Source organism: Prinia subflava, chromosome 8 (assembly GCF_021018805.1).
Source record: "Prinia subflava isolate CZ2003 ecotype Zambia chromosome 8, Cam_Psub_1.2, whole genome shotgun sequence".
In the NCBI taxonomy this organism is placed as follows: domain Eukaryota; kingdom Metazoa; phylum Chordata; class Aves; order Passeriformes; family Cisticolidae; genus Prinia; species Prinia subflava.
Genome location: NC_086254.1, coordinates 31268659 through 31296649, shown reverse-complemented (window position 1 = coordinate 31296649; position 27991 = coordinate 31268659). Strand labels below are relative to the sequence as shown.

Below are 27991 nucleotides of genomic sequence, written 5' to 3'. Positions count from 1 at the left end.
GGGGTGAGCGGGGGCGGGCGAGGCACCAGCGCGCCGGGGCCGCGGCGCTGCGCGATGCTGCTGCCGGCGGCGCGGCGCTGAGCCCGGCCCGGTGCGGGGCGGTGCGGGCACCGAGCGCGGCGGCGGCGGCGGCGGGGGGCGGCGGCCGCGCCCCCGGCGCGGAGACAAAGCCGGGGCCGAGCGCTGGAGGCGAGCGGCGGGGCCGGCCCCGCGGCGCGGACAGGCGGGAGGTGAGTGGCGGCGGCGGCGGGGCTGCCCCGCTGTGGGGCAGGCGGGCGGTCCCACGGTCCGGCAGTGCGGTCCGGCGGGGCATGTCCGGGCTCCGGCCGCGGGGTCCGGCGGGGGATGTCCGCAGTGGAGACCGGCGGGGGGATGCCCGCAGTGGGATGCCCGCAGAGGAGTCCGGCGGGTCGGCGGGGCAGTGCCCGCGGCGGCGCCAGCTGGTTGTGGGTCCGATCGGGGATGCCGGCAGCTCGGCAAGGAGGCGATGGGTCCCGCCGAGGGTGCCCAGGCTGCCGTGGGGCAGCTGTGGGTCCCGCAGCGTGGGGTACCCGCTGCCCGGAGAGCTGGCTGCGGGTGCCCGCAAGGATGCTGGCGGTGTGGCGCCGGGTGTCGGTGGGGCGGCTGTGGGTCCAGCGGGATGCACATGGTCTGGCGGGTCAGCCGGGGGTCCGGCTGGGGGTGTCACTGCCTGGCGGGACAGAGCCGGGGACGCGGGGGGTCCGGCAGGGCGGCCCCGCCTGCCTGCAACTCCCCTTTGTTGTGCTCAGGGGCTGTGGGGGACCCCCGGGAGCGCAGGGCGGGGACAGCCGGGCTGTATGTAGGCCAGGACATGAAATATTCATCGCCCCCCTGCTTTGATGTCTCGTGATCCGCTTCCCTTGTCGTGTTTGTTCACCGGTGATTCTGGGGCCAGTGTCCGGCCCTGGTGGACCTGGCAAGTCGTGCCCCTTTCCATGCCCCTCCCCGTGCCCCTCGCCGTGCCCGGCTCAGCTGCTGGGGGGCTGCAGAGCCCCGGCTTCTCCAATTTAAGACTTCATCCAGCCGGGAATTTCCCCATTGCAGCCCGGGTGATCCAACCCCCATGTGTGGCTGCAAGCGGTGGCAGTGGCATGTCCCCGCTGTCACAGCCCCCAGTGCCATGGAAGAGCATTGTGGTTTTTGCCCTGAGCCACACTGGGGTCCGGGGGAGGTTTTACCCTGGTCGCTGCCCAGACAGGCTGTGCTGCATCCTGGGGCCACTTGGGATGGACACAGGAGGCAACCTGCAGGCTTGAGGCCGCTGCACAGGGCTGTGTGCGTGTGGTAGGTGTGGCAGGGGGCTGGCATCTTGTGGCACCGATCCTGGCACGGTCCTCACTGGTGTTGGGCATCATGCCAGGGAGCTGTGCAGCCTCGTGTGAGACTTGCTGGACTGAGTGGGGATCTGCTCCATCTCCCTGTGTTTTGCTGGCCCTGCACAGTGCACTCTTCCCTGGCCCTTCCTCACCCTGGTGGCTGCAGGGGTGTGCCAGGGCTCAGCCTGGACTTGGTGCCAGACAGTGGCTGTGGTCCTGGTCCTGGTCGCAGAGATGCTGAGCAGCAGTGAAGGTTGCAGGTGGCAGGGAGCAGGTTGTGCTCTGTGTGTGCCATGGCCCATCCTCTTGGCTCCCCAGAGGTGATGCAGTGGAAGGGACGTGATGTGACGTGCAGCTAGGGGGTCCCTCAAGACAGCTTCCACTGCACTGTGGCATTAGGAGCTGGGGACAGTAGAGGGTGCAGAGCTCAGGGTTCCCTGAAGGTGAGCTCCTGCCTGTGCAGCAGGGACAGGACAGCACATATCCAGCAGCGCTCTATGAAACTGCATAAAGGTGGCAACAAAAGACTTGATATTTCTTTCTTTCGCCTGCTGCTTCCAGAGGAGGAGGTGCTGGGGGTCTTTGTTGCTCTCCTCTCAGTCGAGGAGAGCCACTGCCAGCATGACCAGTGCAAGAACCGAGTTGTGACAAACCTTCCCAGGATCCAGCCATTAGTGATGGGAACCCTTTTGTCCCTCCAGGCTTGGAGCCCCCCTCAGTTTGCAGTGGCTCAGCATGTGCCTGGGCCCCCCGTGCAGCAGGTGTTGGTCAGACAGTCACGGGGCTGCCCAGGGTGGCGTGAGGAAGGGGATGTGGAGGAAGACATCAGCAATCTTGCACTTTAGAGCAATATCCTTTCTGTCATTTTCATTCTTGGGAGGCTCCTGACACCTTTGCTGTAGATTTTGATCCTGGCTTGCCTGTGCTAAGCCATCAGCTTCGGCTGGCTCCAGATGCAGCCAGAGCAAAACCGTGGCACTCGGTGTGTGAGCTGAGGCTCCTGTTCTGGCTCCCCGGGGGAGCTGTCTCTCTGTTAATGCTTATATATCAGGAAGGAACACCTTTGCTTAGGAGATCGAGGGTCAATTCTCACTTCCAAGCTTTGACCCGGGAGCAGCAGGGCAGGGACTCCTCTAAACACCTCCTGGCTTTGCCAAAACAGCCCAAGACAGGGTTATTTATGGGCTGCGCAGCAGCAGGGAAGGGAAGTCCAATGTTCCCTGTCTCGATCGTTAGTGGCCTTGCAGTGCTCCCTGTGTGATGGAGATGCCCTAATGATAGCTCTGCCCTTTAATGACTTTGTGCCAGAGTGATGGAAAATCATGGAGGTTCCGCGGGGAGGCAGAAAGGGCTGTCCCAGCCCCTGGCTGGGGAGCAGGGGGATGAGACATGAGAGAGGAGAGCGCTGCTGTCACCAACCAATCCGGAGCTCTGCTGCAAAGACAAGAGGGTCCTTTTCTGCCCTGGTGGCATGGATGGGACATCAGTGATCCTGAGGCAGGGATGGCCTTCAGCAGCATGGGCAGCTGCTGCAAAGTAGCATCATTTCACTGGACTCACTGAGGCAAGCAGGGGATGGACCATGGGGTTCCCGCACCTCCGAAATCCCACCTGCCTCTCCCTGTTACTGCTGTGGGATCCTGCCTGGCCTTTGAAGTCATCACAGAGCTAAACTCGTATCTAATGAGACCTGAAGGACTTGGTCCCCTACCTCTCATTTAAACAACCAGAAAATGCCTGTGAGATCTTGAAAGAGAAGAGGTAGGAGTGAGCAAGCAGCCTGCACCTCCTCCCAGCGTGTCTAAGCAGGGGGGAACCCACGAGCATCCCTGGGACAAAGCACTGGACTCCTGGCATGGCTGTGGGAAATTGGAAAGCCTATCTGAAGTGCTATTGTTTCCTGTGCTGTCTATTTTGCAGCTCAGTTTCCAACTTGTTTCTTTATCTCTTGGAACAATTTCCCATCTGAGCTCACTTCCGCAGTGCTCCGCGTCTCGCCTGGAGATGTGTCCAGCCCGCATCCATCGGAAACGGCCTTGTCAGACAGCAGCACATCCCTGCACCTCCGTGCAGAGGGGAGCCCTGGAATCCCCTGCCTGGAGAGCATCTCGGACCTCTGGATGGAAATACCCATCCATGCATGGCTGTTCCTGGGACAGGAGCATGGGTTGTCACTGTTTCCAGTCCCAGCTCCTTTTCCCGGCCGCCTGTAGCTGTGGGTGGTGCAGTCCAGCTCCCCAGGGCTCGTGTCTTGCTGAAGTTTCCACCCATCAGCAAAAAACATGCCATGTGTCACGGGGTTGTTTTAAAGCCTTTGGTTCCTCATCGCTTCACTGGGCAGCAAACTGGGAGATAGTCCAGTAGATCACAGAATCTGAGATGGTTTGGGTTGTAAGGGACCTTAAAGCTCATCTAGTTCCAGTTCCCCATATCATCCAGTTTCAGACTTGCCAAGAGTGTGCTTAGGACGAGCACCCAGGCCCCCAGCTCGGTCCCAGGTTGGCACAGTGACCTTGGCACTGGCTGTGTTGGGGACCGTGCACATGGCTCTGCACGCGCGCTTTGCAGAGAAAACCCTGAAACAGATTTCAGGAACAAATGTGGTTTGAACCTGGGCCAGGAACCAGGACCTGCAAATCTGCGAGTTGCACTGACTTCCCTTCAGGCTATGGATCTGCTGGCTGCTCTCCTGGGGAGCAGGGAGGGGTTTTTGAGGGCTGGGGGCTGGCTGGGCTGGCAGGGGCATCCCCCCTGGGCAGGGCAGGGCTGCTCATTGGTTTTAACTCAGCCCTTAAAAAAAATCTGCCCGAGCCCCTTGACCCCACCGAGTCTCAGTGGAGATGCAGCATCTCAAATATCCATAGGCTGGCATGTGGGAGTGGTGGGCTTGTCTGGAGAAATGCAGAGAACAGAACTGCCTGGGCCTTTAAGGCAAAAAAATAAGAAATGGGGCCCGTGCATAGTGACCCTGCCCTCACCTCACAGCCCTGGGCCCCGTGCCAGAGGGCACTGGGATGGCTTTGGGGTCTGCAGGCAAGGGGGACATGATGCAGGGGCATGTGTGACTTGGGCTGTGCTGTGGTTCTTCCCCTGTGCTGCAAGACTCAGAGGCTGGCCCTGAGTTTCCCAGCCCATGCTTGACCTGTTGTGGTCTCACTCCTGTGACCGTGAGGGCCCTGAGCCCCTTGTGCTGAGTATGGATGGATGGACGGATGGATGGACAGACGGATGGACGGATGGATGGATGGATGGATGGATGGATGGATGGATGGATGGATGGATGGATGGATGGATGGATGGATGGATGGATGGATGGAAACCTGAAAACTGCATGCTGCACAAATAGCCTCCACCCAGTGCAGCTGCTCCCATCCTTCCTGACTGTGCTTGGCAACCTTGGCCACCAAAAACCTGGGCAATGAGGGTAAAAGCCCATTGTTGCATTGCAAGGGGAGAGGTTAACAAGTCCAGCCTGTCCTGAGCAATGTGTCCCCCTCCCATGCCACGCACCAGTTTGGGGGCAGCACAAGAGGATCAGGTCAGTGCTAAATTGATCCTAGAAATATCTCAGCTTAGGGCACCCTTTAGCAGTAGTTTGGGGTTGGAGGTGTAGCACTGTGTCTGGGTTTCACTTCTCCACCTTGCTTTCCCACTGCATTCCTCAGTTTCCCCCAGGAGCACCTGAGAAGCTGTCACTGGAGTTGCTGAGGCTTTACACAGAGTGTGCCTCAGTTTCCCCCTCTTCCAGCCCCAGCTGCACTGCCCTACCCCATGCACACACCATGGGTAAAGCCTCCCCTTAGGCAGGGCAGATAGAATCTGATCTCCATGAAGCACAGCCACCTTCCTCATCCTCATCCTCATCTGCAGCTGCAGCCAGTGCCAGCAGCAGTGGGGTCAGGCAGTGCTCTCCCTGGGCTTCCCATGTTCCTGGGTGGAACACGTGCTTGCTGACTGATGCAAAAAAAAAAAAAACCTACACAAAAAGGCTGTTGGAGTCACTCCCTGCTCAGATGGGCCCTTTCCTTCCCCTGCCCATCAAGCAAGTGCTGGTAGGGCCCTGCTGTGCTGGGACAGGGATTGGGAATCCTTGGAACAGTGTGGGGGGCGCTTCCAGTGAGCCCCCAGCTGCATCAGGCAGGGAGGGTGACACGGGATCAGGAAGGGTGCAGATGTAGCTGCACACTCACTGTGACCAGGATGAGTTCCATGCTCCAGTGCCATGAACAGTTGAGCTCAGAAGTGTGTGGGGTGGGAAGGCTCAGGCTGCTGGGTCCAGTGTGTGTGGCTGGGGCTGGGGAAGGAGGGCAGCTGCCTGCCCAGCTGGCTGCCTGCACAGCTGCAGGTGTGTGTGTGGGGTGTGCACGTGTGTGTACACACTCACCTGAGCCCTCTGGGTGATTTGGGAATGGCACAGCTCTCATGCTCCCATGCTGTGGTCCAGGAGGGCTGCACTGAAGGCACTGTGAGCCACAGGTGATGGGAAGCAGAGGAGACGCCCTTCATCCCTTTGTCCCTGCATTCCTTCATCCTGTCTCTGTAGGATGAGCAGCACAAGCGAGGGCTGGAGAGGTGCCGTGGGAGGGTGCAAGGTCCACGTATCACTGGTCACATCCACCTCGCCCACAGTCCATCTCTGTGTCCCTCCACGACTGCAGTGAGCAGTGCCAGAGGTGTACAGAGCCCAGCTCTCTGCTCCAGGAGTGACAGGGATAGAAGACACCAGCTCAGCATTTTTCTTTGTTTTTCATCTGCTCAGGCTGTTGATAGTGAGCACCGTAGGGGGCTGCACCTCCCAGCTGGATCCTCCCTGGCATCAGCATCCCACTCACCCCAGGAGCAGCTGGCAATCCAACACAGCTTTTTGGGCTTGGAAAAGCTTTTTGGGGCTGGCTGATCTCCGTTTGCCCCTCAAGACCCTCCCTGGTTGCTTCCCCTGACGCATCCTGAGCGATGCTTTGTTTTGGTGGCGCAGATGGGAGTGGCTGTGGGGACCAGCATTTCTCAGGGCTGTGCTGCCAGTGATGTCCTCGGTGTTCCAAGGCCACAGCCACAATCCCAAGCTGTGATCACTGGCCCAGGACCTGCTCCCGCTCCCATCCATGCCCGTGGAGGTGAAAGAAGGAGTGGAGTGTGCACTGCTGGAGGCTGACCCTGATCATCCAGCCCTGACCTGCAGCCACACGTAGCATGTGTACATTAGGGCTGGTGGCCCCATGGTTCCCCAGAGCATGAGGCTTGTGTTGGGCATGTGCCCCCAAAGTCCCAAAATAACCCAGGAAAACAATCAGCGTAAATTACTCTGTGGGATCCTGCTTATTTATTTGAAAATGTTCAGGGGTCTGCAAAGGGGGAAGTGTTTGAAATCTGTGACACAAGAGCTTTGGCCTCTGCTTGGCTTGTCCTTCATCCCCTCCCTTTGCAATGAACCCCAGCATGTGTCCTGCCAAGTCCCAGTGGCTCCAGCTGGGAGAGGGGCAATTCCCAGCTCCGTGGGTTTGAGTCAAGGGTGTACATACCCACATACCCTCCCTGCGTTTTCCCTTTTTTCCCATGAGTGTTCCGGTTCCTGTTCCATGTCAAGAGGGCTGTAGGGAGGTTTCCTGCCACGGGGGTCCTACAGGGCCCCTCAGCAGGGCTGGTGGGGCTGTGGCTCTGGTCCTGGAGGGCCAGTGGGGCTCTGGGAGCTCCTTGCCTGGCTGGACTGGATGGGCTGGTTTCTCTGAAATGTTTTAGCAGTGACGCCAGCATGGCCAGGGGTGGTTGTAACATGCTCAGATCTGGAGCTTTTCTGCCTCCTGCGTTCCTTGCCCCCTTCCTCCCCCTGCCCTGGAGGTTTGCCGCCTGCCTGCACTGCTGTCTTGCCTGGGTCAGGATGGGTGTGTCAGCCCTGGAGCCATGGCAGACGCAGGTGGCACCGCTGCTTTGTCCGGATCTGAGGCACCTGTGAGTCACAGCAGCCTCCTGCTGCCACCTGCCCCTTCCCCAGAAGCCGGGCAGGGCAGCAGTGGGCTGGGTGCTGCCACAGCCATGCCCGGAGAGCACCCGGGCTTGGTGTTCACTTCCAGAAAGCAGAAGGAAACCACATTTCCTGGAGCCTGAGGCTGCCTGTGCTGGGAGAGGCACAGCAGAAATGGGGAACAGAAATCAGCCCTCCTCCTCCAAGGGCCAGCTCGTGTCACCAGGTCTCCATCTCCCTCTCCAGTGGGGCCAGTCCCTTGTCCTGGTTCTTTGCCTGGAGGAGGATGGGAACAGCAGGGCTATGATGGGCCAGGGGAAGCTGGAGAAGTAAGTGACAGGCAGTGGGAGCTCAGAGGTGCCAGCATGCCCGGGGGCAGTGTTAAAAGGGCACATTTTGAGGAGTGCTGAGCCACAGGGCTGTTTTGGGGAAGCATTGCCCCATGGCTCCAGGCAGTCCTGGTGGCCCGAGAGCTCCAGCTCCTAGTGCCATTCCAGCTCAACATCAGAGTTTCCCTGCCCAGCATTGTCTTTTCCCAGCCCCACGGGCACTCCTGCCCTTGGAAGCATTTCCTTTCAGTTTCCTTCTCCTGGGCTTGGCAGGAGGAGAGCGGTGCCCTCATCACCTGCCTGGGAGAAGCCAGCTCAGGTTAATACAGGCCAAAGGCTTTGTGTGCCTTGGAAAGCATTTGCTGGAGCTGGTTGGGCAATTCCTGGCTTTGGCTGGTGTCCTGATAGGAATGCTGGAAGTGCAGGCTTGAGTCAGGCTGGGAGGTGCTGGGAGGTATCACAAGCACAGTCAGGCTGCACAGCACCCAGCCAGCTTTGAGCATCTCCTGCTGGGGATCCCACCACCACTGCAGCCCCTGGTCCTGTGCTGGACCCTCTCAGGGTGAGAAAGCTTTGTTTTCCCTTCTCTAATTGTTGGACCCCCTTACAGTGCAAAGGGATGCAGCCACACACTGATGGATCCAAAAACGTGGTCCTGTCGGGCCCCAGGCCCGCTGCAGTGCAGTGACAGGGATGTGACAAGGTGTGCAAGGGCCACCTTCCCTTCTCACATCCCTTAGTGGGGAAAAGGCTTAAAACTGAGTGCTCAGCTCAGCACCAGCAAGCGCAGCTTGCAGCACATTCTGCTTCCTCCGCTCAGCTGCGTGCATTGTTTCAGGGAGATAAGGCTTGTGGCTTTCTCCTGCCAGCCTTATGGTGCTTGGGGGTGCCCAGTGTCAGGATGCCCCTGCCCTTGCCTGGGTTTGGGGTGCTGTGGGGGTAGGGAGGGCACAGCCTGCAACTCTTGTGGCCACTGATGTTGGCAGAGCCACTGCCCATCACCTCAGCAAGCCAAAATCTGCCTGTGGAGGGGCTGACCCTGTGATGGCTGGGAGAGCTCAAGCTCCCTACATGCTCCCAGTGTGCATGCTTGGAGTTTCCCAGTTTCTTGGCCACACGAACATCCAGACTGTGCTTGTGTGCTTCTCAGAGATTGTTTTGGTCTTTTAAACTCCCTGTTTTGACATGTCTTTTAGGAGACGTTTTGCATCGCTCCTGACTGTGACTCTCCCCCATGCTTAGGGGGAGTGAACTTGGATGGTTGATCTAATTATCCTTTCCCCTTTTGTGACACACTGGCCTCTGCTGTCTTGGGCTGTGGAGCTTTAATTAAGATGGTCTTAATTTTAACGGGAGTTGACAGGCTCAGAAAGGAGGGGTTGGGACTTGTATCTGTGGGGAGTGTGTAGCTGGGCCCCCTCACAGCAGCTGCACTGCCCTCCCTACTCCAGCCATTCTTTCATCTGGAGGAGCTCTCCATCAGCTGGGGGGAGCCAGGGGATGGCTGGACTGCCTTGGCTCAGATGCCTTCAACATGCTGTTCCTGGTGAAGCAGAGATCCCAGGCAGGCTCTGGGGACACCTGCCTGTGGCTTCTCCCATCCCCACATTGGAGCTGAGAGAAGTGAGCATCCCTGCATTGTTCCTCCTGTTTCAGGAATCAGTGCAGGTGAGAAATGAGTGTCCTTGTGGAGGAGAAGGGCTGCAGGCACAAGCCAGACATGCCCTCACTGCCTCAGCCAGGCAGGGAGAGGGTCTGCAGCATCACAGCCCACGTGTGGGGCTGGGCAGCAGCTCCCCCTTTTCACAGCTCCTGGGACTCGTTGCAGTGAGGTCCCAGCCTGGCAGAGACGAGCCCGTGTTCCCTGGCTTGTACTGAGCAAAGCCTGATGGCACAGGACGGGTGACAGGGGACAGATTGCTGTCACTGGCTGGACACAGTGGCTGGCTGTATTTGGGTGGGCTGAGCCGGGGCAGACAGGCTGTCCCCACACCACCGGGGGCTGCTCTGCTGCTCGCTGGCCCCCGGCTGTGATCTTGCCGTGGGAAAGGGCAAAACCAGGAGCATCCCCTGAGACGGAGGGGGAAACTGTTCTGTGAACATATCCGGGGCTGTGTGTCCTACTGAAATGTGGAGGGAGCAGAGAGCGAAGCGGGGAAGGGGACAGAGTGCCACCTTAAGATGATTAAAAGACCACCTCGATGTGGTTGTGGCAGCACTGGCCCTGCTCTCTGGGGCCACGCTGGCAGGGACAGCACTGCTGCCACCCGAGCAGGGGGACACGGGCGATGGCAAAGTGCCCTTTGCTGGACCTCTGGTTTAATGGCACCCCTTGCAGGCAGCTTCCACTGATCCTGCACAGATCTGCCCCGGCTGGGAGGGGGTTGGTTGTGTGCCAAGGGGTCGGAGGGGCTGGGTGTGCTTGGGACCGCTGCTCTGTGCCTCTCGCTGTCCCCGCTGCCGCCTGCCATGGGCTGGGTGCCGCCAGGCTGCTTTGTCTCGCCCGGCGTCCCGCACGCTTCATTTTTCAGTCTGGTGTGAGACAGTTGCCGTGATTAATCTCACCGGGGCTCGGCGAGCTGAGGACACGGCTGAGCTCGTCTCCCTCCATCAGTGGGTGGGTGCTGGTGCTCCCGGGCCCTCGCCCCTCTCCCCCAGCACCCCCATCCTGCCTGCAGGCAGTGCTGCTCAGCACCCCCCGGCTCTGGAGCCTCTCCAAGGACGGTGCCTGTTCTGCCAGAGATGTTTCCCTCCCCAAAGCTCGGTGTCTGGTGTTGGGCCCCAGCCTGTCGCGGCATTTCCCAAGGTTTCTGCCTCTGCTGTGTTTTGTCTGCTCCCAATCAGCGTCTTTTGTGAGTGTCTTTGCAAAGACGATAAGATCGCTCCCCCTCACCGCCAGCCCGCTGTCAGCCTGCCCGTGCCGCGGCCGCTGCATCCTTGAGCGTTCCAGCGCCGCGGAGAGCAGCCGCAGCCGGGAGCCGCCGCTTCCCCTCGCTGCTGCCTGTACCAGAGCATCTCTCCACGGGGAGGTAGGGCAGAGGACGGAGCCTTTTTCTGCCACCCAACTTGCCAATTAATTTCTGTCGGGGAGACAGCCCGGAGCGTGGGTGTTGGAGGCGTGGGGATGCTGGGCAGTCAGGTGGCATTTCCAGCGCCGGCAGTGGAGGAGGGGGATGCCGCTGCCTCGCGTGCCGTGATCTGATCCGAGCTGAGGTGTGCAGCCGAGTGTGCTTCATTTTTAATTGCTTTTGGAGAGGGGAGGACGGGGTTGGCCTCTCCTTGCTGCTGCCTCTGCCCCGGGCAAGTTGCGTGGTTGAGCTCAGCCCTGGCCCCCTCCCGCCTGTCTAGGGAGGAAAGGAGAACGGGAAGACCCCAAATGCAGAGCCAGGGGCACACAGAGGTGGGTGGGGATGGCAGCGCTGGCGGTTGTCTGAGCCTGGCTGTGGCCGTGCCAGTGACATGCTGGTGTCAGCCCCACTGCCAAGAGAGCAGCACAACAGTGCCAGATGTGCCAGGGTGTGCCAGTGGCCACCTTCAGCCACCAAACAGATCTGTCAGCGTGAGGCTGCTGGCTGCTGTGTGTCCATCCATCCAGGGGTGCCCTTCCTTGTCCATGGACCTGGCACTCTGCTGCTCCAGCACATGGCTGACCCCAGGCTGAGACATATTTGGATTTTCCTCGTGGCTTTTTTGGCTCTTTTTGGTCTAATCGCTGTTGTGTCCTCACATCATGAGCCCGTGTCACAGCGTGCCCGGGTGGCAGGGACATGGGCACCACGTGTGTTCACGGCACAGCTTTATTTGTATGTGCTGCAGCCTGGAGTTGGGGCTGCAGCTTCCCCCCTCCATCCCGCTGTGCAATCATTACCAGCCAGTATTTGTCAAGTACAAATTACAAACCATTCAACGTCTTAAAGAGCTGTCAGCTCCCACTCATTATCCTAATCAAATGCACTAAAAATAGTGACAAAAAATTATTAGTGGGGGGAAGGGGAGGCCATGAAAACAAACCTGCGGTGGGGCACGGCCCCTGCCTGCAGACACTGGGATATTCCCCTTATTTGAGGTGTGAAACCCGGGATGTTGCCCTTGGATGAGATGTGAAACTTGGGCTCCAGCTGGGCCAGGAGCCTGCTGGGAAACTGCTGGGCCCTTGGAGTAGGGTCTGAATCCCCTCTGTGCAGGAGCAGGAGTCCCTCGGGGGCAGCTTAAACCTCTGCCCAGGGCTGTTGGAGAGAGAATTTCCTTTCTGTAGGAGAAGAGGGAGCAGCTCCTGCAGGAGCTGGGGCTGGGAAAGGGTGGCAGAGCCAGGTGGCGGTCTGCCCTGGCTCTGTGGGGCCGTGTCCTGCTCTGGTTCCACCTGAAGCTCTGCCCCGAGCTGCTGAGAAGGGTCCCCCCATCACGAATACTTGTGACATAAACCCGTCGTTTTTGAAAAATTTAGCTAAAATACGCTTTTCTGGATGAGGTAGGGCTTGAGCAGCACAGGTTGCTCCCATACCTTATGCACGGTTTTGCCATAGTGTTTGTCTCTGCTGTTGGGGATGGAGGAGATGACTCCATCTAGGGACAAGGTCTCTGGTCGGTGGCCGACCGTGCCTACCGCAGGTCGTGGCTGTCCGGAGATGGAGCAACACGGCTGGAAATGCTGCTCTGTGTGGAGGAACTGCCTTTGCTTTTCCCCGGAAGAATCCCTTGCTGGGCTGGGGGTGCCTGTGCTCCCCTTCCACTGTGGGGCATCGCCTGGGGCGGCTCCAGCCGCCTCCTCTGCCATCCCCGGTGGGGCCGATGAAGTGGAGCAGAGAATCATCCCCTCTTCACACATGAGAGATCAGAGCGGGCGGCTGAGCGCTGCCGGCCCCGCGCCGGAGGGATGGCGAGGAGGAGGAGGATGAAGGCAGCCCTGGGCACCGCACCGTGCCGTGGGGGGAGAGGAGAGGGTGCCGGGGCGCGGGGGCTGCGGCGGGAGCTGAGCCGAGTGCGCGGGCAGCACCTCCCGCCCCGCGGCGGGGCTGGAGCCGAAAGCGGCGGTGAGAATCGCCCGTGGCCGGGAGCGGGGATGGCCGGGCTGCTCTCCCTTCGGGGGGCTCACAGCCGCGGCTCTGGGTGCTCTGGCGCAGCCGGAGCACCCCCGGGTGGGCCGGGGGCTGGGTGCAGGTGCCACGGCCCTCCGTGGGGTTCCGAGGCCCCGCATCTCACGGCGGTGGTGTCGGGGATGCGCGGCTGGCGCTGCCCCGGAGCGGAGGGCAGGGAGTTCCTGCAGGCTGCGACGTGCCCGGGGTGCAAATCCCCGCCGCAGGAAAGCTGCCTGTGTGCCTCGCATGGCTCGGAGCCCAGCGCAGGGAGCCCTGGCCGTGCTCCAGCCCTCTGCACAAGCCTTGCGAGGGGGAGAGGGGCAGTCCTGCTGGAAACCGGGAGCGATGCTGAGCCCCCATCCAGCACTGGCAGCAGGGCAATATCGCACTGGGCATCAGCCAGGCTGCCCTGGCTGGGTGTTGCTGGTGCTGAGCAGCCCTGCAGCCCGCTGCGTGTGGAAATGCTGTATTTATTAGACATAAATTTATTAGACATCTACACAGCATAGCTCCTGGCAATGGGTGTTCTTTGCAGTCTGGCTGCTGCGATGCTGTCCCACAGCTCCCAGTGATGCTGGTGGGCTGTGCTGGGTGCCCCCACACTTCCTTCCTTCTGCCCTTTGACTCCAGGGGGGTTTCATTGGCGACTGTGCCAGAGGCAGGAGGGGTCTCTCCCTGATGCCTCCAAGGACCTGAGTGCACTGCACATTCCTGCTGTCATTAATCACTCCTTTGCCAGGCTCTTGCACAACCCTGCGTTCTTCCAGGAGAATCTGCACCCTTTCCTTTCCGGCTGACACGGGGGTGTGGGAGCTGCAAGGGTTTTCTCAGGCCCCTCTCCTCCCTGGGGACAGATGAAGAGCCACAGGGCTAAAGCCACATGGTCGTGTTGGCTGAGTTACCTGGGACTCGAGTGGGGATGGTGTGAGGCTGCCAGTGCCTCTGGGCACAGTTTGGGGTTGCCAGCCTGCATTTTGCACTGGCCAGATGGAAGTCAGAGGGTGCAGGTATTTAGATACCAAGCAACAGGAGAGCCTGGAGTGGGGCTCTGCAGCCCCTTCCCCAGAGAGCTGTGGGCTCGTGCTTCCTCCTCCTCCATCTCTGGCTCTTGTAGCCAAAGTCCTGACAGCTGGACTGGGTCCTGTCAGAGCAGCATGTCCCAGTGAGCAGCTCATCCAGTAAAGCCCTGGGAGGGTCAGCACCCCAGTGCGGGGGGGAGCTCTCCCTGCCCAAAGTGCTGCGTGAGGAGGGATGAACTCACAGTTCATGGTGTTCCTGGCCAGAACATGCCTGGAGGTTGCACATCCTGTGCCCACAGGTCACAGGTGTGAAGGTGAGGTTGCCCCTGTTTTAGGGAAGTGCCTGGGGGATCCCCTGTCCCCTCTCTGCTCTGCTCCTGGCTAATCTCTGGGCATGTTGATTATTTTATACCTTGATTTCCTCAGCACACTAATAAATCATTTTCTGACCTGGGCTCAGAAAATATCCTTGGGGGACACTTGTGTCCCCAAAGTGCTGCTAAATCCGCCACCCTGGCTGGGGTGTTTTCCTGCCTGGGGAAGTGCTGCTTCCAGGGGAAACTCTGAGCAGCTCTACTCTTGCTCATGGTCCCGTGGGGAGTCACAAGCCTCACGGTCACGGCCCTGCCATGCTCCCACTTTTCTCCCTGCACTGCCACTGGCATCCCGGGAGCCCCAGCGGGTGCCAGAGCTCTGGGCAGAGGTGAGCAAGGGGCTGGCTGGGGACAGGGAGGTGGGGGCTCCTTGTCACACTCCTCAGGTCTTGCTCTGCCCTGCAGTTCTGCTTCTTCTGCAACAAGCTTTTAAAATGCATTTATTTACGGGACAGACTTCTTCCTCTTGGCTGCAGGATCTGCCTCTGGATTACCAGAAGTGAACATTTGCAAATCCAAAGCCTTTATATTACCCTTATTTGCTCTGAGACCCCCAAAGCCTGCCACAGATATGGGTGGACTGAGCCCTGTGGCAGATGGTCCCTCCTCATCACCTGCATCCACAGGAGGAAGGACAGCTCTGCTGCCCACTGGAGTGGCTGCTGGAGCCTTACCCAGAACAAAAAAATAGTTTATTACATTTCCCAACCCGTGGCAGGATCTGAGCCTGCCGGCTTGGGTCACACAAGGACACTGCTGGTCCTCTGTGCAGTGTGGGAGCTGGAAAACACTAGATGGAAATTGTGTCTTTTGGGAAATAAGCCCTGATCATCAGTCAAAGCCCTTGCTGTGGGAGGGGAGCTGAGGGGGACAGGGAGCAGCTTGTGCCTGGCACCTCTAAGCTTTCCCACAGCAAGAGCCAAGGGCTTTGCCCCAGTGACACTGGGGCTATGCAGGCTCCTGGGGCTGCCCATGGCTCTGGGGGGCTCGGCCTGAGCTTCTCTCCAAAGCTGGGCTAGAAGAACCCTCTGCTGGATGGGGCTGAGCCCTCCCAAAGCCTCACGGATTGCTGTGTCCAGGTCTGCACCCTGTGGGCTGCAGCTGCCTCCCTGCTTGTTTTCTTATCAGAGACACTCTCCTCCCTGCTTGTCTCCACCTCCCCTTTCCCTCCTGCCATGCATGATCTAGCCTAAATATTTCCTTCCATAGCTTCAGGACACCGCTGGGTATCTTGCCATCTTTGGAGACTGCAAATAATTCCCTGCCTTCATTTATGTCATTACCTTGAAGGTATTTATAGAGCGTGGTCTTGAGTGGAAAGGAAGGCTATATATAAACTATTTGACTATATATAAAGGCGAGATCCCTTGGTCCTTAGCTGCAAACTGCCTGAAACTGCTCCTGATTTAAACTTTCATCCTGTTGGCTGCATGTTTTGGACTTCCAAGGTCCATCTTCAGTACTTAAATCCCCATCCTGGTAGAAACTCATGTGTAGGAGGAAACATACGGGAACTGAGCTGTGTCCCATGGCAGATGCTTGGCCCCAGAGCTGCCACAGACTCAGCACAGGTCCGGGTTCCATGCTCAGCATCCTTGCTCTGCACTGCCACAGCTCAGCGTGCTTCCCTCTGCTCCCAAAGCACGTCCTGGCTGTTCCTCTGGCTGCTGTGGCCACACAGGAGGTGTCTCGATGTTAATGAGGGGCAATGGTACCCCAGGGCAAGGGCAGCATGGCCAGACTGCCCAGCAGCTGCTGCTTGAACACACCCCAAAGGTTGTTTGGTTTCCTGGTGGGCAGGCGTCTGTCACTCCAGCCCTGGGAAACAACTTCTCATTAACAATAACAATTTCTATAATAATTACAAAATAACAATAATAACAATAACAACAACAATAATAATAATAATAATAGAAGCCCTCTGTGTGTTCTGCAGCCCGGGACCATGGGGAGCAGCAAGAGCAAGCCCAAAGATCCCAGCCAGCGCCGGCGCAGCCTGGAGCCCACGGAGAACACCCACCATGGGGGCTACCCAGCCTCGCAGACCCCCAGCAAGGCGGCTGCTCCCGACGCCCACCGCACGCCCAGCCGCTCCTTCGGGACCATGGCTGCTGAGCCCAAGCTCTTTGGAGGCTTCAACTCCTCTGACACGGTCACCTCTCCGCAGCGCGCCGGGGCGCTGGCTGGTCCGTGTGGGCTGGGGCTCGCCAGGGTGGGGAGGGTCTCAGCTGGTCAGGGTGGGTTTGTGCCCAGCTCCTTAAAGTCTCAGGCTTTTGAGGGGCTCTGGGTTTGGGGGAGAAGCAGGTCTGTGGTATCAGCCACGGTGGGAGGATGGGAGTGTGCTGGGGAGGGCACCCAGTGCTGTGCCCCTCCTGAGTGCTCTCTGTCGCAGGGGGAGTCACCACCTTCGTAGCCCTCTACGACTACGAGTCCCGGACGGAAACGGACTTGTCCTTCAAGAAAGGAGAGCGCCTGCAAATCGTCAACAACACGTGAGTGTCCCTGTCCCTGCAGCCAAGCCCACGTGCTGAGCTGTCACCTCTGTCCCTCCTGTGGAAGCCCAGGCCATCCCGGCAGGACCAGCTGTCCCAGGGATGGGTGCTCAGAGAGATGTGCTGAAATGCACACAGACACAGTGACTTGTCCAAGGACACTGACACTGACAGCGGTCATTTCTCTGCTTCCTCATCCTCCTGGCCCTGCTGCTGGTCACTGTGGCCTCACAGCCTTGTCATAAAGCCACATCCTCTCTTTGCTGGCCGTTCTGTGTCCTCCAACACAGAGCCATGTCCCCACCAGTCCCGTCCCCATCCATGCTCAGCTCCCTCTTGTTAGCCTGGACACTTCCCTCAGCTTCATAGGTGCTTTTCCCTGTGCTTGTGCTCTGTCTCTGGTCTCAGCTTCTCTCTTGACTCTTCTTTCTTTCCCTCCATGCTGTCGTTTAGGAGAAAAGTGGATGTCAGGTGTGTATTGCACATTTTTACTGTTATTATAAATGACCTAAATGATCATTGCCTGTCTGCTGCCCACTTGAGGGCAGGTTGGATGGAGCAGGGCTGGGAGGAGATGGTTTCCAGATGGTTTTGAGGTTGGTTGCATTTGTCAACTGAGTGTCAACTGCATTTGTCTCTGAGTGACCAGAACAGACCAGGGAGACCCTTCCCACGCTGGGGAAATGTTCCATCCAGATCTGTGTCTGCACCTGGGAGCTCTGAACCCATCCCCTCTCCTTGTCCATGTGTGGCTCCCCTCTGCACTTTCTTTCCAGTTGGCTCTCCACTCCCCCCTGCTCGTCACATTTTTCTTTTGCATTTTTAAATTTTACTTTTATATTTCATGAGTGGCTCTGGTGATTCAAGGATTTCCTTAGGGGTCTGACCCCCTGGTTTGCTCCCCATCCTGGTCACCACAGCACATCCATCACGTGCAGGGCAGCATGGCCAGCTGGAAGATGCTCCTAAAAATCATCCTGTATTAACCCCATGTGTGATCTGTCCTGACAGGAGGCACCCATAGTCCAGAGCTTGGCTGGCAGAGCCAATGTCCCCAGTGTCTCCAGCTATGGAGCTGCCACAGGGTTCTGAGGGTCTGCAGCTCCTGCTCCCCCTCCGCTGCTGCCTTCCAACATGGGCACCAAAAATAGCAAAGTCAAAGGGTGGAAAAACAAGGGAACATCCCAGGAGTGAGATTTCTCTTTCAAAGCTTGGGCAGTGTGACACAAACATGTTTTCAATCTGATCCTTGTTCTGAATTGTTCTGATGCTGTTTATTAATGAAGATTTGTTTCATCTATGAAGGCTGGGATGTGCAACATTTCAATGTTGCAGGAAAAGCCTGAATTTGGGAGTTTTGATGCTTCTTACTTTCAGTCTCAGCAGTGTATGAGCTCCATGCTTGAGTTCTGCTTTCCAGCTGTTGCAGAGTGAGCTCTGCCCATGGGGGTCCAGATCAAGCCCATATATGAGGGATTTTTCTTTACACTTCCATCAGTTCTGGGGTTTCCACACTTTTTTTTTTCTTCTACTGCTATCTGTCAAAAGCTCAGTTGGGGGGAAGGGTCAGTCTGTGATGGGCTCTGCAGCATCCTGTGGAGCAAAAGGGCTTCTTTAGCAATGCAGCCCTTTGGTGGAGGGTGCAGGATGTAGCTGCAAACCTTCCCAGTGCATGTGTGGGTGAGATATCCGCAGGGAGAGAGGTGGTGGAGGAAGTTGGGCAGCTTGTGCAGTGCTCAGGGGTGAATCACTCTTCTCAATGACCTCCCAGAGATGCTCACACAGTCTGGGAACAGCTCAGGCTGCTGCACTTTGGGGACAGCAACAGACAGATGTGTGATATTCCCTTCCTCTGGGCTCCCTGGCAGGACAGTCAGTGCCCTGGGGCTGCAGGGAGGGGACTTGGGTTCAGTCCAGAGGGGCTGGCGGGTGCTGGGCACAGCAGGAGCCCATGGCCAGGGTGGCTTTGCAGGGTGGCAGCAGGTTTTGGCTGCTCTGATGGGGCTGGGGTTGCTCAGGGTGAGATGAGAGGCCTCCACATGGCTCACCTCCCTGCTCTGGGTCATCCTGCCAATCCACCCAGTGCAGAAGGGCTCCTGTGGCACCATTTCCAGTGGGAAGAAGTCTCCTCCCAGCCAGCTGGGATATGGTGGGAATCTTGGGGTAAGATTGTGCAGAGAATTGTGGAAATGCTTTGTTTTGATGATGATGATTATTATTTTTTTTTCCCCACTGAGACATTTTTGGAATAGTTTGTTTTGCTGAATTCCCAGCTTGCAGCCTTGCAGCTCAAGCTGGAATAAAGCCACAAGTCAAAAGCTGGGCATTTTTCAAGCAGATGTTTCCTCTGGTCCTGTGGGAAAGGAGCCCAACCAGCCTCCTGTCCCCTTCAGAGCCACCTCAGTAAAGGTGACTGGGGCAACAGGCCTGGCTGAGGGCACAAGCTGCCTGCCATGAGATGTGCTGGGGCTGGAAGAAGCTAAAATGTCCTCCAGGGCTGCTGTGAGGCTGTTCCAGAGGCAGAGCCCAGCTCTATGAGTAGGAAGAGATGCCTGGAAGGTCCCCACCATCCCCACCACACTGACACCATTGCGGGGAGCTGGGGGCCATATCTGGGTTACCCCAGGGCTTTGAAGTATGCCTGGTTTAGCTGGGAAAAGCACAGGTCACAAGCAGCTGGTGAGTGTGGAGGAAGGATGGAGGTTTTCCCTGTAGGGTCAGGGCTGGGTCTGGATGTGGTGTGGTGATCCTTGTAGTGGTGGCTGCGGTTTTTGGTGGTTTTCTGTAGCGTGCTTGCCGAGGTTGTCCTGCCAAGTTCTTGTATCCTGACGGTGCTGTTCCCACGAATCTGCACTTTTCCCGTAGCCTCGTCTCCCTTGTGGTCAGGATGAATTCAGTGACTGTCTTTGATGGGCAAGAAGATGCAGGTGGTGGGAGGAAAAGCCCTGCTGTCCGCAGGAAGGGGAAGCCACCTCCTGCCGTCCTCTTGTTCTTCTCTATTTGTTGTCCTTTCCAGCCCCGTCCAGAGCAGGAGCAGGAGCAGGAGCCGGCAGGAAGGAGGGCAGAGCACCCTCCAGCTCCTGGGGACATGCCTGGGGCTGCTGTGCCCAGGGCAGGAGGAATGGATGGTGGCTCAGCCACAGGTTTTCAGGGACAAGGAGCCTCACTCGTGGCTGTGCAGGCTCACGGTCCCTTGCAGGGGCTGTGAATGTGACACCCAGGCTGGACAGATCCTGCTGCATCCACGCTGGACACCACAGATGGGCAGGGCTCAGCCCTTGCCCAAACCTCAGCCCTGTCCTGCTGCTTTTCTGCAGCCTGTGTTTAAACTAACTCCCTTGGGTTTTCCTGGTTCCTTTTTCAATTGCTGCCATCATTCTGTCGCTTCTCCACATTTCCTGTCCCTCCCTTTGCTGCTCCCTGCTGCCAGGACCCCCAGAGCCTCCCAGCCTCCAGCCACATACCCCTCCCATTCAGGTGGCTCCAAAAGTATTTCGTCTTGCTGGCTGCCTGCCTGATTCAGGTTTAAAGCATTCCCTATGTGGATGAGTGGCCCCAGTAAGGAGAGCTCACCCAAACAGAGCCACGGGCAGGGGCTGGCAGCAGGAGCACTCCTGGCTGGGGTCTGGCTGTGGGGCTGGAGGCTGTGGGGCTGCAGCTTTTCCCACCGGGGCTCTGTGGTGGCTCATCCTCCCCCGGTGCCTGTGGGCGGGTGAAGGGCTGGCCGGGGGCTCCTGGCTCCACACTGAGTGTGTTTTGGTTCTCTTGCAGGGAAGGTGACTGGTGGCTGGCTCATTCCCTCACTACAGGACAGACGGGCTACATCCCCAGTAACTATGTCGCGCCCTCAGACTCCATCCAGGCCGAAGAGTAATTGCCATCTTTTAGACAGTTTATAAAAAAGGGCTAGCAAACACACCCTGAGTGCTCCCCCTCCACCCCTGCCCCATCCTGGGAGAAGTCTCTAAGCACTCTGGGTTGTTTTTTTTTGTTAGTTTTCCCCTTTTTATGTGCAAACCAGCCTTTCTTTGAGGCCATAACTGCAGTGCTGCATGCTTGCATGGTGGAGGGGTGAATGGTGGCATAGCAGGGCTATGGATGCTTTTGGTCTGGTTTTTATGGAGAGCCTGGAGAAGAGAAGGCTCCAGGGGAGATCTGATTGCAGCCTTCTAGAACTTAAAGGGGATTCTAAAAAAGAGAGAGACATTTTACAAGGGCAGAGAGGCTTGTGAAAGAAAAAGGAGGAATGTTTTTAAACTAAAAGATGAGAGATTTAGATTAGATAAAATTCTTTACCCAGTGGATGGTGAGCCACTGGCACAGGTTGCCCAGAGAAGCTGTGGCTGCCCCGTCCCTGGGAGTGTTCAAGGCCAGTTTGGATGGGGCTTTGAGCACCGTGGTCTAGTTGAAAGTGTGGCAGGAAAGTTCCAACCCCAATGTCAGGGAGGCGATGCCCAGCCCAGGCTGTGTGGGGATGTGGCACACACCGAGGTGCCTGAGCCCAGACACAGCCCCTGGTCTCCCAAACCTGCAGGGGGTGGGCCAGGGCTGAGCCCCCTGCTTGGGCAGGCAGTGGAGGGGGCAGTGCCAGGTGCTGAGCTGCCTTTCTCCTGCAGGTGGTATTTTGGGAAGATCACTCGGCGGGAGTCTGAGCGGCTGCTGCTCAACCCCGAAAACCCCCGAGGGACCTTCCTGGTCCGGGAGAGCGAGACCACGAAAGGTGAGCAGGGCTGGGGGGGTTGCTGACCTGGAGGAGACCCTCTCTAGGGGGTGTGGGGGTGCCCTGAGTCCCCCTCAGTCTCTCCTGCTGGTGCTGGTCTCCACGGAGCCAGTGCTGATGTGGCCATCGCATCACCAGTGACACGTCTGTGCCAAAGGCACTGTTACACCACTGGGCCTGTGGGCTGGAGGGATGTGGCCACTTCTCTCCCACTGCTGCCTACTCAGTGAGTGCCCTTCACAGAGCTGGTTCAGCTCATGGCAGGGTGGAAGCCAGGAGTCTCACCAACTCTGGCAAGACCACCAGGCAGGATGGTCTCTTTTCCTGATTTTTTTTGTGTTGGTTTATTAGGTTGGGTTTTTGTACACCCCCAACCAGACTTTTTTTTGGTTTTCCCTGGTCCCTGTATAGTGACAAAATCTTGAATGTGTGCTTCCTGGCCGAGGGAATGATGAACTCTAGTCCTTTCAAGTCTGACACTTCTGAAAGTGCGAGTTGTGATCTTTGAGGTTTGACTGCCTGAGGATGATGTTTCTTACCTGGTTTAGTTTGGCTCCAAATGCACTTTTGGGAAAATCCCCTTGATGTTCTTTTCTGGTTTCATGCCTTGAACTTACCACTATTTGTTTTATTCTGATGGAAGCAGCTTCTTCAAGCAGCAGCATAAATCTTCCCCATAGCATAAATCTGCAGTCTGTGTCCCCAGCAACACCACGTTGTTCTCATGTGGGCAGAGCAGAGCCAAGCTCCTGAAGCAATGCCTGTGGTGGGATTTGTGCAGGAGGGAATTGGGCCCGCCAGCCCCTTAGTTCCTCTCTGAGACATTGGGGAGTTGTTGGTCAGCAGCTCCCCCCAGCCTGGCTGTGCCCGCTCCTGTCCCCTTGTTAGCAGATCCCTTAGGATGGCTGCTGGCAGAGCTGCTGTGCAAGCAGAGGGCAGCTGGAGGTTGTGATGGTGTGGCATGGCTGCGGCTGGGGGATATGTGCCATTCCTCCCTGGCACCTGGTGCCAGCTGGTGCAGCCAGGAGCTGCTCCCCACCTTCTGCTTTTGGGTGAAGGCAGCACCTCTGTGCCCAGTCCTGCCTCCCCCATGCCCACCCGCAGTGGGACCCCATAAGGAGCCCCCATCCGTGGCACATCTGCAGCCCCTCTGTCCTGCCCACAGGTGCCTATTGCCTCTCTGTGTCCGACTTTGACAATGCCAAGGGGCTCAACGTGAAGCACTACAAGATCCGCAAGCTGGACAGTGGCGGCTTCTACATCACCTCCCGCACCCAGTTCAACAGCCTGCAGCAGCTGGTGGCCTACTACTCCAGTGGGTAGCCATGTGGGTCCTCTTGGGGTCGGGGTGGCACCCTGGGTGCTGTCCCTGCCCTCGCTGCAGGGCGGGTGTTGCTGGGAAGGCACCGCTGCACTGGGGGACACCAAACCATCTGTGTGGGACTGTGGTGACAAGCTGGGTTTTAGGGCCCAGGGTGAGGGTTTGGGTATGGGTCCCCAAGGTGTTTACAGGAAAGATGTGGGGTAAAGACATCACATGCCTAAGTACCCATGTATCACCCTGCTGTTGTCCCTTCCTGTGCCAGAACATGCTGATGGCTTGTGCCACCGTCTCACCAACATCTGCCCCACGTCCAAGCCCCAGACCCAAGGCCTTGCCAAGGATGCCTGGGAGATCCCTCGGGAATCGCTGCGGCTGGAGGTCAAGCTGGGACAGGGCTGCTTTGGAGAGGTGTGGATGGGTAAGGACCATTCCCACCCTGCTGTCCCCTCTGTGTCACCACCTGCATCCTGTCCCCAGCCATCTGCAGATGCCTGAAGCCTGTGGTGGGGTGAGGGGCAGGGAGGGACACAGCCTCCTGTCTGGTACGTGTGTCCTGAGCAGTGTGTCCTGTGCCACAGGGACCTGGAATGGCACCACCCGGGTGGCCATCAAGACACTGAAGCCTGGCACCATGTCCCCAGAGGCCTTCCTGCAGGAAGCCCAGGTCATGAAGAAGCTCCGACACGAGAAGCTGGTTCAGCTCTACGCTGTGGTGTCAGAGGAGCCCATTTACATCGTCACCGAGTACATGAGCAAGGGTGAGAACAGGAGAGACACCGAGGGGGCAGCTGAGGGGGCTCTGCTCCTTCAGATTGCTCTGACCATGGTCTTCCTCACAGGGAGCCTCTTAGACTTCCTGAAGGGTGAGATGGGCAAGTACCTGCGGCTGCCCCAGCTTGTGGATATGGCTGCTCAGGTAGGTTTGCACATCCCTGGCCCTCCTTCATTCCTTTTGGAAGCACTGGCAGCCTGAGACCCTCACTGGGCTGTGGTGGCTGTCACTGGTCAGGCACTGGGGTGCTCTGAAGCCTTGCTTGGGTGGGTGCCACTGCTGGGTCTCAGCCCAGAGCGGGGTTGCACTCTGAGACCATCATTTTGCCCATTCCTGTTGCTGCCAGCTCTCCCCAGCTAGCAAACCCCAGTCTGCATGGCCTTTCTTGAGCAACTGGTGTTTCCCACACCTCAGCTGGGTCCCGCTGCAGGCCTGTTCCCCTCAGTGGTGCCAGGCTCTCCCTGGGGACCCTCGTGTCACCCTGTCAGCCCCACGTGCTGGTCCTCACAGATCGCCTCTGGCATGGCCTATGTGGAGCGGATGAACTACGTCCACCGGGACCTACGGGCAGCCAACATCCTGGTGGGGGAGAACCTGGTGTGCAAAGTGGCTGATTTTGGCTTGGCACGACTCATCGAGGACAACGAGTACACGGCTCGGCAAGGTGCGTGCCCAGGGCTGCTGGCACCGGAGCAGTGGCCACTGGTCCCCACTCTGTGTTGTGCCTGGAGCCAGCTCTGGCTCTGGCTGCACGGGGGTCCTGGAGGCACCCCCTCACCCTGCCTCTCCATCCAGGTGCAAAGTTCCCCATCAAGTGGACGGCCCCCGAAGCAGCTCTGTACGGCAGGTTTACCATCAAGTCAGATGTCTGGTCCTTTGGCATCCTCTTGACCGAGCTGACCACCAAGGGCAGAGTGCCATACCCAGGTGAGGGCTGGCACTTGCTGGCAGAGGCCCTGTCCCCATTGTGGTGTCCAACACCAGCTGTCCACACCCAGTGCTTGCCCCTGATCTGCCTCTTCCCAGGCTGGGTCCTGCCCCACTGGAGTGAGCAGATACTGGCCAGGATGCAGCATCCCAGCTACCCTGTCCTGCTCTAGTCCCTGAGTAGGGTGACAGGGCCAAGTGCTGCTAGGCCAGGGATCCCTTTCTCCCTGGGACTGCCCCAAAGGAGTGTCCTGGCACAACAGCCGTGGTGTCCCCTCCGGGACAGGCACGGTGCAGGACTGGCCCGGCTCTGATCAATGCCTTGTCTCCTCTGGCCACACGCAGGGATGGTGAACCGGGAGGTGCTGGACCAGGTGGAGCGAGGATACCGCATGCCCTGCCCGCCCGAGTGCCCCGAGTCCCTGCACGACCTCATGTGCCAGTGCTGGAGGAAGGACCCGGAGGAGAGACCCACCTTCGAGTACCTGCAGGCTTTCCTGGAGGACTACTTCACCTCGACAGAGCCCCAGTACCAGCCTGGAGAGAACCTATAGACACGGGGCTCCTCCTGGCACCAGGGACACTGCTGTCCTCACTGTGGGGCGCTGAGGGTTGGCCTCCCCCCCGAGGGGCTGTGTTTGTGGAGCAGCCCTGGAGCAGGACAGGGCATTATCTCCAGATGCAGCCAGGGGAGTGCTGGGTTCCCCCATCGCTCATTAAGACTTCTGGCCCGTGTTTAACGAAGCGGAGCTGTTCTGCTGGCGAGAGGAGCCTGTGGGCACCGACAGAGCCAGCTCAGGAGGGCAAGCAGAGCATGTCCTGCCAAGAGACTTGGGTTTTGGGAGACTTTTCCCCCCACAGCTCTGGGCTGAGCCAGGAGGAAATGGGGCACAGCATCACCCCACCTCAGACACACGGTCCCAGTCTCCTGCAACCCCTTTCTAAATCAGCACAAACTTCCCTGCCCCTTCACCCTCCCCATCTCCCTCTTGGCTCTGGCTCTCCCGAGGGTGCTGGCAGAGATGTTTTGCCACAGGGATGTCACAATTCCAGGCTGGCTTGAATGGGGTGATGTGCCAGGGTGCCTGTGGCAGCGTGGGATGACAGCAGAACTCTGGTGGTCGCTCTGACCTCACCATGACCTTAACGGCTGATGGGTTCTGGGGCTCTGAAATGTGACAGCTCCAGGCTCTGATGACCAACACTGTCCCATTGGAGCACCTGGACACAAGATCAAATCTTCCAGCTATGTCTGTTCCCTCAAGGGACACCTCTCACCTCTCTGGGGAGCAGGACTGGGGATGCCAGCAGAGCCCTCACCCTGCTGCCCTTTCTCCCACCAAATGCTCCAGGTCTTCCAGCCAGATCCTTGGGAAGTACCCCCCAGCCACCCTCCCCAGCTCTGCCAGCAGCTTTCCCACCAGCTGAGTCCCCTGGGCTGGCCCTGCCACCAAATCCAGTGCCACTGTGGTGCTTGGGTGCATGGCCCATGTAGCTGTTCCAGGTGTGGGAATGTTTTGGAGGAAGTACTCGACTTTGACAGATGGTTTTGTCCACCTGGTATGTTTTTAGCTGCCTTCCCTCTACCCACTGTGTCTCAGCTTCCAGGCAGCAGTCCCCATGCAGCAACCCCAGCCACATACCCCTATCTGGAAGTGCTGTGCCATGTTTGCATCCTCATCTTCCCTCTGCTCTCTCCCAAAGGCCTCAGCCGTGTCTCAGCTGTGAGTGGCTATTCCTGCCCAGCCTTGTCCCACACACATCCCGTGGGGCTGATCCCTGGCATCGGCAAGGCAATGCTCATTCCTTGCCCTCTCCCACCCAGCACCTGCTTGTACATAACCCTTGAGTGATCCCTGCACATCCCAGACCTTGACTTCATTGCATGTGTGTCAGTTTTCCCTTTCCTGTGGCTGTACCCAGCTGGAAACTTTTCACCATGGTGGTTCACAAAGCTTCACTCCTTCCCCTCCTGGGTCCCAGAGACCCTTGCTCAGAAGGACCTGGGGGTCTTTGAATGCTCTCTTGGAGCTCGGTCGGTTGGGGGCTTGGGGGATGCCGTGGGGCAAGGCTGCTGGAGGGAAGGACCCGGAGAGGAGAGCCAGTGGCTGTGCCCTCCTCTCAGTCCTCAGGCAATGGGCTTTCTGTGCCTCTCCATCACCTTTGGGATGGTGTTTGCCTCTGGCACAGCCTCCTTGCAGGCAGCAGGACAAACTCACCCCTCACCAGCCCCTGCCGTGGTGCCAGTGTCCTACAAAAGCTGGATGGGAGCCAAGCATGGGCAGGAGGTGGCCAAAACCCCTGGCCCAGATCTCCACCAGAGCAGGATCCAGGCAAGCCACTGCCTCTCACTCACTCACTCACTCACTCACTCACTCACTCACTCACTCACTCCCACAGTGCCCTGGTGAGGTTTGACCCAGCCACTTATTTATGAACCAAGTACATGGTTGGTTGGTTGGTGGCTGCTTTTTTAATGAGTAAAACATTTGAAATCAGTTTGAACAGGCTCTTCAGCAGTATGGAGAGATCATGCTGGCTTGAAGAGCAGCAGCTGGTTTAAATGGATTTTTTTTTAATCATTTTAGGAGTTGGAGCCTTTTCTACCCCCCCGCCCTTCCTAGCAGGTTTGCTGTGTTGGCATTTCTGCGTTTGGGCAGGGACTCCCCAATCCTCAGTGTTCTGAGTCTTCCCATGTTTGCAGCCTTTAAGGATGAGCAGCTGCCACAAATGCCCTGTACCTTGGTAGCTGTTCCAAGGGGTGGCTTGTGCCATAGCTCTGCCTGAATTACACAAATCCCTATCCCTGGGAGAAACCTTTTACAAATGTAGCATGTGGAAGCCAGATTCGGTCTGGAAGCTGGGGAGAGAGAAGGCAGGCACACGTGTTAAGGTTTGGACTTTGGCTGTCTGTGGCACGTGCAGGGTCTTGGGTGCAGCAGGACAGAAAGGGATTTACCTGGCGAGTGCAGCCTCTGGGTCCTTCCAGAAGGCAGCAGGTGCAAGGAGCACCCAGGGATGGCTTAATTCCCCAAGGCTTTCAGCATGATCTGGCGAAGGAGATGTGCTGGGGACACTTCAGGGCAGAAGGCAGTCAGGCAATCCCAGAGAAGCCCTCGTCCATTGGGGCTGTGTGTCCACATGTCTGTGTGTCCATCCGTGTTTCTGTGCAGCGCTTTGGTGGGACCCAGCCAGACTCACCACCACAGCCAGCGTGACCTGGAGGCCCTGGGAATGCAGAGCTTCCCCTCCATCATCATTCTGTCTGCCAATTTACTTTTTCAGCCAATAAACTCAGAGGGGAGCCCCTGCCTAAGGATGCTCTTTGGCTTCCTGGGGTCCATAAAACTCTACAAGTCATTCTCCTCTGCTGTTACAATTTTTTTACACAGTCTTTTGTAAGATCTCCAACTGACTATGCAGAGAACGTGTGGATCTGTGTCTCTCTCCTCAGCTCCCCTCACTTGCCTTTTTCAGTGTCTAAGTAAAATATTTAGCTTTTTTTTTTCTTTTTTGATAGTAATAAAACTTCAGAAAAAACCTGAAAAGGTCCAGCTTTGTGGGTGGTGGGGGGTTGGAGATGCTTTGAAACTCTAATGTTGATGTAAATACTTTGCTATTTGATAATTAAATACAAACAGACCTCACAAAACAAAAGTGTGG

At 57.9% G+C, this 27991-nt stretch overlaps 1 protein-coding gene across 1 annotated transcript; it reads left to right on the top strand.

The window, feature by feature from the left end:
- SRC (SRC proto-oncogene, non-receptor tyrosine kinase) lies at positions 1–27985 on the top strand. Its single transcript, XM_063404627.1, has 12 exons — positions 1–230; positions 16030–16279; positions 16486–16585; positions 20357–20455; positions 21202–21305; positions 22471–22620; positions 22892–23047; positions 23208–23387; positions 23469–23545; positions 23912–24065; positions 24197–24328; positions 24674–27985. Exons 2-12 carry the CDS (start codon positions 16039–16041, stop codon positions 24880–24882), a joined length of 1602 nt encoding a protein of 533 aa, XP_063260697.1. The 5' UTR covers positions 1–230; positions 16030–16038; the 3' UTR covers positions 24883–27985.
- Positions 27986–27991: the final 6 nt, after the last annotated feature.